Source organism: Poecilia reticulata, linkage group LG4 (genome assembly GCF_000633615.1).
Source record: "Poecilia reticulata strain Guanapo linkage group LG4, Guppy_female_1.0+MT, whole genome shotgun sequence".
Lineage (NCBI taxonomy): Eukaryota > Metazoa > Chordata > Actinopteri > Cyprinodontiformes > Poeciliidae > Poecilia > Poecilia reticulata.
Window position 1 is genome coordinate 21,435,342 of NC_024334.1, and position 9,328 is coordinate 21,444,669.

General features: G+C 42.7%; 1 protein-coding gene across 1 annotated transcript in view; it reads left to right on the top strand.

Moving 5' to 3' along the window:
- Positions 1-716: 716 nt before the first annotated feature.
- The window catches only part of il12rb2 (interleukin 12 receptor, beta 2a), an 11,336-nt gene continuing 2,724 nt past the window's right edge, over positions 717-9,328 (top strand). The window contains exons 1-10 of the mRNA XM_008407291.2: positions 717-865; positions 1,147-1,276; positions 2,588-2,854; positions 3,272-3,395; positions 3,489-3,658; positions 3,887-4,032; positions 5,043-5,187; positions 6,540-6,610; positions 7,997-8,201; positions 8,301-8,477. Coding sequence (XP_008405513.1) covers positions 1,213-1,276; positions 2,588-2,854; positions 3,272-3,395; positions 3,489-3,658; positions 3,887-4,032; positions 5,043-5,187; positions 6,540-6,610; positions 7,997-8,201; positions 8,301-8,477 — 1,369 coding nt within the window. The 5' untranslated portion in view covers positions 717-865; positions 1,147-1,212. The remainder of the gene's footprint in view (positions 866-1,146; positions 1,277-2,587; positions 2,855-3,271; positions 3,396-3,488; positions 3,659-3,886; positions 4,033-5,042; positions 5,188-6,539; positions 6,611-7,996; positions 8,202-8,300; positions 8,478-9,328) is intronic.

Genomic DNA, 9,328 nt, shown 5'->3' on the forward strand with positions numbered 1-9,328 from the left:
TCGTCTCAGTTCCTCCTCACATTTTCACCAGGGTAACCGACAAATGGAGTCTGCACACTTTGCTCCATGTGGAAGTTTGATCCCTGATCTTGCTTTTCAATTGACCTCAGGTTCTGAAGTACGGCTGTGTAGCTGAGGTGCAGATTTTGAGGGAAAGTCCCAGACTGCACCACATGGGCATGTGTTTGTGAAAGCCACAGACATGGGCTGGGTGGAAAATGTGAGAACGCAGGTCTGATACACTGAAAAAATGTTAAGTAAATAGAAATGCTAAGGAAGAATGTGAACCACTTTAGTTGCCTGAATAACTTGCGTTTAAGCAGAAATACACGCAGTGTATCAGATCATAAAACATTTTTTTTTTACAATATAGTAATAATTATTTTAGTAAATACTATAAAAACGTGAATAAAACGATAGAGTAGAAGCAAAAACTGGAGTTTTCAAATGACTATTCAACTTATTAAAAGTTGAAAGTTAAACTATGTGAAGAAAAAAAAATGTCTCTAAACCTCTAAATATCTACTTAACTGTGGAGGAATACCAGCCCATTCCTATTTGCGAAATAGTTTTATGAAGTGTTGCTGATGTTCAGGCTGGGTGTGCTCAGAGTGTGTCGTCACTGATGAACTGTGACACACACACACACACACACACACACACCTACACACACACACACACACACACACACACACACACTGCATTTGGCTGAAGTTCGTCACTTCAGTAGAGGCAGCGCTCAGTCTCCCCGCGGTGAAGTCGTGCCGCTCTGAGTGAAGAAGAAAACAGAAGCGATCACGGATAAAACCTCAACCCGCTCAGAGAGGCGCTGAACGTGGACGGGACGCTGGGATGCGAGTCGCTGGTGAGTTTTAGGGACGGATCCCACCACTCCGTTTATCGCACCTTTCTTTTAACATAACACTGTCGCTGTATTTATGATTCAACTTTTAGATGTTTACAATAAACATATATATAAAAAAGTACACAATTAGAATGTAATCCTTTCAAATCTAAGTCATTTCCATAACTTTCATTTCCCTCGCATGTTTAGAATCATTCGTGCCATAAGCGTCTTTGGGCTTGTGCGCCGTTTTAAAAAAAATAAAAAAAATATTGTTCACTTTTCTGCTATGTGTTTTTAAGAGGAACTAACAGGATTGGCGGCGATGTGAGACTCATATATGCCGTTTCTGGTGACTGACGTCGACGATGTTCCTCTCATGGTCTGTTACGGTCGTCGCGGTTGCCTTGCTGGTCGTGCAGCAGTGCGCAGGTAAACCCCATATACTCATGGTTAACATAACATAACTGTCTGGGGCGTCTCAGCTCAATAAATAAATAAAAAAATATGACACTTATCTAAAGCGTTCTCTTAAAGTTATGGTTCAAACTTTTACATTTGTAATTTGAGTTTTAATGCAGAAAGATGATGGCCTCCTCAGTCATTGGGGAAGATTGCGGAGTTAGCTTTTGGACAGCTATTGACACTTCCACAAGGAGGCCAGGCCACAAAAGGTCATTGTGAATGAAAGATGTCTGTTCACAGAGTGTTGTATCCTAGCCTATAGATGGAAAGTTTAGTGGAAGAAGAAAAAATGGTACAGAAATAACAGGGAAAATCACCGTGAACGGACATTGCATCAAACCCATTTAGTTTGAGAAGTAGGCTACTCTAGTTTGGGGTCAGAGTTTAGGCACATTTCACAAACACAAACACCCTGGGACGGTGCCTTGCACAGGGGTACATCAATATGTGACTGAAGGAAGACAGACTTTCCAATTTCAAGACAACTGCTCTACTAACACCACCTAAACACAGACGTATCGATGACATGGGCGGAAACTCACACTTCTTACATTAGGTCACTCCAGAACAAGATGTGAAATATTGTTGCAAGGGCTAAGTGGATTTTTCTTTTCTAATGAAAGTAAATTTAGCATTTCATTTAAAAATCAAGAACCCCAACGTGTGGCGCGAGAGCGCGGAGAGAAAGAAGTTACCAACTTCAGTTTTTGTTCTTTTTTTTTTTCTTTTTAATCTTTTTTTTTTATCAAGTCCAGAATTAGCGCTGTCTATTGGGAAAATGTTGATCCCTTTCCTCTTCTGACGAGTTTTATGGAGATGCTGCTTTTATTTCCCAACTGGAGGTGACACTTTCCAGCACTGACAAAAGTACAAATACCTGCTTTCGAACAGCCTGGTATCACTGCGCAACGTAGACCAAAAACCCACCTGCCACTAGAGTCAAGAGGAAAGACGTGAACCAGCAGCGCAGACGAGCTGAAGGCTGCCATCAAAGCAGTTTGGGCTTCCTGAGCAGAGCCACAGGCCACTCCGCATTAATGCAGTAATTCATGCAAAAGAAACCCCGAGCACAGTCAATCAAAAATGGAATCAAAGCCACTTTTCCAAATCAAATCGTTATTAATATCAATCTCTTTCTGTTGACATTTTAATTTCTTGAGATGCGCCTGTGCAGTAGAAGGTGAATATGTCGCCAGGGTTTTCCTGACGTGTCCAAAACGTAGACGTGTGTCCATCCTCCGGCGTCCTCGGGGAAATAACGAGCTTTCCTGCTTCCAGGTGAGAAGCCGTCCTGCGTGCTGTGGTCCAGCGCCGGAGCCGTGGTGCAGCGAGGCTCCAGCTTCGTGGTGTACTGCACCTTCTTCCCCAGATGTACGACCGACCGGACCATGTACATCGACGGGCGCGTTAAACCCGCATACGAACGGCTCAACGACACAACCATATCCCTGAGGGTGGAGAACATTACGGAGAAGAGGACATACAGCTGCACGTCTGAGTGCAACCCGCCGCTGGACGACTGTGGACTGGACATCACGGCTGGATGTATGTGGTGGGACGTTTTATTTGGCTGAGATGAGTTTCCTTAGGAAGCAGCTTTACTGCAGATGACACAACTGAGTTTGTTTCCTGTTTATACTGAATCTTCTTGGGAAGAACCGCAGAACACGGTCACATAAAGCTTTCCTGACCTAAACCGGGGTTAACTTTAGTAACCTGTAAAAAAAGAAAGGGAAAAAAAAGCTTGTTCTGCTTTCCCTTTGTTGCTTGGTGACACGCAGTTCAGTAGGGTGGCTGTTTGTTTTCACACATGCAACCAGACGGTTTGATCAACGGAACATTGAAACAGAGAAAAATGATTCTATTAGTCAGAAATTTGTGTGTTTCTTTTTTTTAAAGACTGCATCCGGTTCTGTAAGGATGCACATTCACAAGCAATGTTTTGTCTCCTTTCCTGTCCAGACCCACCAGATAAGCCCAAAGACATCTCATGCATCTACAGGATCCTCAAAAATGACACCAGGAGAGTGAATTGCTCCTGGGACAGAGGAAGGGACACCTACCTTAACAACCGCTTCGTGGTGCGGTGAGCATGCGCTCTCTTCCCACGTTATTCTGCTTGTAAAAGTTAGAGCCGTGCAGATGCTTTTGAACTGAAACTTTGCTGTGTGGGCTGCAGGGTTGGAACTGCGAGTGGAAACCAAACAGGACTGGTGTGGAACGTGTCCGGCACTTCTGCCAATTTCACTTTGCCCAGATCTGTCCAGCTCATGTCGGTGCAGATTGAAGCCCACAACTCCCTGGGTTCTGAAAATTCCTCCATCGTCAGCTACAACCTCAGTGACATCGGTAAGACTTTGAACGCTTGTTGTTAAGGTTCGGCTCCGTGCAGGTGAATCGTGGCGCGTAGACATTCAAAGTCATTTTATTTCCAGAAGTCGTTGACTTTTTGCAGCTGGTCACCAGCAATCGTTTCCAATCACTCATTCCTCAAACCCATTTGCACCGCAATCATGTAAATCTTGCTATTACTTTTTGATCGTAACACGTCCCATTACTTTGTTCTGATCCGAGCAGTGATGCCATCGACGCCCGTTGTTGATCAAGTCGAGTGCTCTTCCAGGAACTGCACCATCAAAGTGGAACAGCCTGCGAGGACTCCACAACTGCAGATCCAGTACCGGGACGAGCGGCAGTGGGACTGGACAACTTATCCAGACTCTGTAAGAAGTTTTAACTCCCCCCCACCCCCTAACCCTCGTCTCTCTGAAAAGCCTTCGGGGGGCTTTGAGTGAGGCGCAGAAATTGCAAAAGGCAATTTAAGGTCTTTGAATATGGTTGGCTGCTGAATGATCATCTTGCTCTGAGCTTCTGCTGATTCAGAGTTGGAGGCAGATATGAGTCTCTCGGTCGACGTGTGAAGAAGTGAATTCGAGATGACTCACCTGTCTCAGGAATAAGCTGAAATTTTGACCTTTCAGGCTCCTTCGTGCGTTTTTGTTCATCAACACAAGCCCATCCAAAGCACATTCAAGCCATTTCAGGGGTTTTTCTGGTTTTGTTTTGTTTTTTGCATCAAGTAAAAAAACAAAAAAATTAAGGGATAAAAAGATGTGACAGTGATAAATCACCACAAAGTGGTGCATAATTATTCAGTGGGAGGACTTTTTTTTTTTACACTCAAAATTTGTTCATTTGTATTTTTTTCACAACAGCTAAAGCTGCGAGTCTTTGGTGGTATGTTGCTGTCAGCTCAAGGTCAGTTAAACTGGAATGAAACCAGCTTGGCCACAGATTGTCTATTTGACTTTGACTAGGCCATTCTAAAACATAAATGTACTTCCACATAACCAATTGCATTGCGGCTCTGGCTGTATCTCTGGAGTTATTGAATTCCTGGAAGATGAACCTTCACCTCAGCCTCAAGTATTTTCCACCCTCCAGCAGGATTTTATTTTCTCCAAGATTGCCGTGAACATCAGCCCTGACCAGCTGTACCAAGCATGATGCTGCCACTGCCATGATTCAGTGTGCATTTTCAGGGTATAGGTATTTTTTGTGGAATGGGTTTCAAGGTGCTCCAAAAGAAAAATCACAGGATGTTGTTTTACAATCTAACCCCGCTTTAAGGATCTCCTGAACTTCCTTCCTCGAAAAAAGAAAAATGTTGAAATGACTTGCATCTGAACTCAAACAGCTGATCAGATGCCTTGTGTGCATTGATCACCTGCAGGCTGGACTGACGACTTCATTCGAGGCCAAGCACGTCTCCTCCTTGGAGCCGTGCAGTGTGTACAGTTTCAGAGCGCGGTCCAGATTCAGCACCGGCCTGTGGAGCTCGTGGAGCGCAGCCGTCTCCAGCGCGACTGAAGAAGAGGGTGAGTCTGAGGCCAATATTGACTTAAAGCTCTGCTCGTTCTGTCTGCAGGCTAACCTCTCAGGGACTTTATCAATATAGGCCATCAGACAGTGCAGCAGTGCTTCCTAAAGTCTGGGTTTGTGAGGTAGCTATCAGATCACCACTCACCGACTATCTGAAGGATGCCATGAAGACGACGACGACCAAAAAAGAAACCTTTTTGCGTTTTATCTCGAGAACAAAACCGCCTGTGCAGATAACGCGACCAGCGCGCCATGTCCCTGCTGAGATTTTTATTGAGTCGATTTGGGCGAATTTGGTTTTCACTCGCTCCTGCATCAGTAGAGAGTGAAGGAAGCCAGTGAAGAGGAAAGCTACGCTTTACAGGAAATGCAGCAGTGTATTTTGTAGTTCTGATGGTGTGAAGATATGGAGATCTCTCTATTAAAATGCATGAGCTACGAATATGCAGGAGTGACATGTCATCAGTTTCCACTTAGGGAAAGCGCTAACGATGTTATCAAAAACATCAGCTGCATCGGTTTGTGCTGCCTTCCTTTTTGTATTGATGAGGGGAAGATCATCAATAAAAATGACCTTCCCCTGGGGCTGAGTTCATTTTGTTCTCCATTGTTTTTCGTTTTTTTCCCCCCCTTGATTCTTCACTGCTAAGGCCAAAATTATTCATACCCCCAAGGAGATTTACATACAGTTATTTTCACCAACTAAACTATTGTCTTAAGGTTGGAAACAAGACAAAGCTCTCCCAAAACATCGCTGAAAGTACAAAAGGCGCTGTTGTCAAAAAAATTTTTTCTAATTTTATCTATAGTCTGTATTCAAAATTGCTTATTCCTTTTATTCGCTGTTACAGCAATCATGCACGTCTTCGTTGGTGTCTTTGACCGTTCACTCTTTGTGATGAGCTTTGAGGTCGGAAGGCCTCCTCATTTACAATCTGTCTTTTCTATGTGAACGCAGACAGCGCAGCTGAACATAACGCAGGGTGGAGGGGCGTCAAACACAGCTGCCAACTGTTGTCTGTGCAAAAATATCCCTTCCTGTTTTTGCTGCACAGTCATAAACACCTGGTAAAAATTATAATTCATAATAATTTACCAGACTCAAGAGCAGATGTACAATCCATGTTTTATTGTCATAAGCTGCACATTTTGAAAGCATCAGATTGAAGGTTTTTCAGTTTAATTCAAAAGACTTCTGAATTTTTTTGTCACCAACTAGTGAAACTTATCGAGGAATGTCTGACAAAAGAACATCTTGTAGGTTCATAAGTTTAAAGAAAAACATTTATTCAGTATCTATAAAAAACAAAGACCTAAAAAAGTAACTTTTTAATGTTTGGTTTCAAAGCTCCTGCCCAACATCTGGATGTGTGGCTCGCTGCTGCCCCCGACTTCACATTCATGAGAGTCTACTGGAACGTAAGTGTTGAAAACTACTTTTTTCTATATATGTTTTTTTGATTATTATTAGTAGTAGTATTTTTAAATGGTGTACATAAGTTATTGAACTCGTTAAAAAGTATAGTTTGCACAGATATAACCAAAAGAGCGAATGTAAGTTTGAACTGATCACTGGACGATTGCAGCTCAACAGGAAAAACTAAAAATCTCAGCCTCAGAAAGGAAGTTTGGTTGACCCAGTTGTAGGTTTGACACGTTTTTCAAGGACAACAATTTGTTTTAGGCAGCAAAACACACACACATACATAAAATTGCTCTTTGATGTTTTTCACTGCAAAGTCTTTAAAAAACTCCCATATCTTCTGAAACGTTTTTGCTTTTTTTTTTTATGTCACAACAACCAACTTTAATGCTGATTATTGAGATGAACAGAGAGAAGTAAGCCAACACCAGGAAGCACGGCACTGTTTTCTATAAATAAATAAATATAAAATAGTTATTTTATAACTATTTTGTATTTATAAGATAAATATAAATACATGTATTTATCGCTCTCCGAGTGAATAATTTTAGAACCACCTCAAAACGTGGATACACATCTGTGCATTTCGGCTTATGTGGACATTCATTGATTGGAGAACCTTGACTTTATTAGGTGGCATTTACTAATTGGATCAGTGAAGAGCAATGGTAATATTCCAGCATTTTTCTAATAATGGTAAACCTCCATGTAGGATATGGACACAAATTGCTTCCAGATACCGAAAAATATATTGAAGGCCACTGAAAACACTGGAATTTAACCTTAAAAATTGCCACCAATCTTAAGAGATTCATACACTTTCTCATGAGTATCATGAGAAAGTCTCCCTCACAATGGAGATGTGAGGGCTCTCACATCTCCATTGTTCTCACACTGCTGCATGATCACGGTGTTGTAACCATAGTAACATTTTCTTTCTGCTTCCCTGCTTTGTTCTGCACAGACTAAAGGTCAAACCTTGACCACATCTTGTGACATCCTCACACTCAAACACACACACACACACCTACACACACACACACACACACACACACACACACACACACACACACACACACACACACACACACGCACACGCACAGAGAGAGAGAGAGATGAACGTTCTTTCGCCAAATACAGACTTAAAAAAACACACACCTAGAGTGTTTTAATGTCACACACACACTCAGGGGTAAGTGAAACCTGACAGTAGACGCACCGCAGTTTCAGTTTACAAGAAAAAGAGGAGCTGAACAGAAATGATGTGTCTTACACACTCATCTTGCGGTTTGGCTGTAAATCCTTGGCGACAGTAATCACTCACCGAGGCAAAGAACACATTCACCTGCAGAGCTAAAGTTAATGTTTTCCAAACGTTTCAGGAGTCCAGCATGTCCGTCTGCAGAGGGAGCATCGTTCAGTACACCGTCAGAGTGAACAGCAACAACCTGACGGTCGTCACGAACGTCAGCGCAGGCGTGAAGAACAGCTCTGTCCGGTTCTGCTCCGACTGCGAAGTGACAGTGCAGGCAGTGAACTCTAAAGGCTCGTCGCCTCCTGCAACCATGACAACGCGTCACACAACAGGTAAAACCCTGAACACCTTGTCTGATCTTCATCTGGTGGTTCTGAAACTGGAGCTTCACTTTTATCACTTCCATACGTGTGTGTGTGTGTGTGTTTTAGCCAAACCGATTCTTGACGTTCAAGTAACAGCGGAGAACCACACTGTCGCCATCTCCTGGAGAAAAGCTGAAACTGCACCCGCCCACTACGTGGTGGAGTGGTACCCGCAGGGTCACATGTTGGACGAGCTCAGATGGGCCAGACTGGACGGGAATGAAAACGTCGTCACCCTCACGGGTGAGAAGTTAGAGCCAAGTTGCATAAAAAAAACAACAACAACCTATCGGTTAGGTTCAGGCTGGATGTTTCCAGAATAGTTGAAATGCTTGATGTAATCCACAAACTTTTCAATGAACTTCGGGTCCAAAATATTAATGTTAGCCTGCCTTCTCCTTTCCAAACCAGTTCTGATGTGTGTCTGGAGTAAATGTCCCGTTGGCACACCCAGCTGATGTTTTCACCTGTTGATTTAAATCAGTGGTGTCTTCTTTTGAGCTTGAAAATGATTTTTTATTTTATCGTATCTGCTCGATAGTGAACTAAATGTGTAATAATTTAATGAAACAAACAAAAGAGACTTTTGCACAAGAAGGAAATCATTGCACATCCAAAACATACAAAGAGTGTTGCTGTTAAAAGAAAGGCATGCTGTTTCCTAATTTTGAGAGGTTGGTCGTAGGCTGTTTCTTTCAAGATTAAGATGATTGCTGAAGCCTGGTTAATTGATTAAATTATACATTTTCTTTCAACATTGCAGTCAAATGGTGCACAGAGTCATTCAAAAGGCCACAGACGGCCCCCGGGCCTCACTTTGGACACCCCTGCTTTAAAGCAAACGTGAAATGTTGAAGGCAGTCCTTTTTTTTCTTCAATATTTCATTCTCTCTGTGCAACACAGCAGTGCTGCTGGCACCAAAACAAACCCTCAGAATGATGCTACAACCGCCATTCTTGACATTTTCTCAGGTTTGAAAGTCTCAGCTTGACTCAACCAGCAATTTCTTGTCACGTTAGCCAGATTGCTCTTACTCTGCAGCCTTTTCACTCCATGTTGAGCTTCATATTCATATGTTTTTCCTTGTTAATAA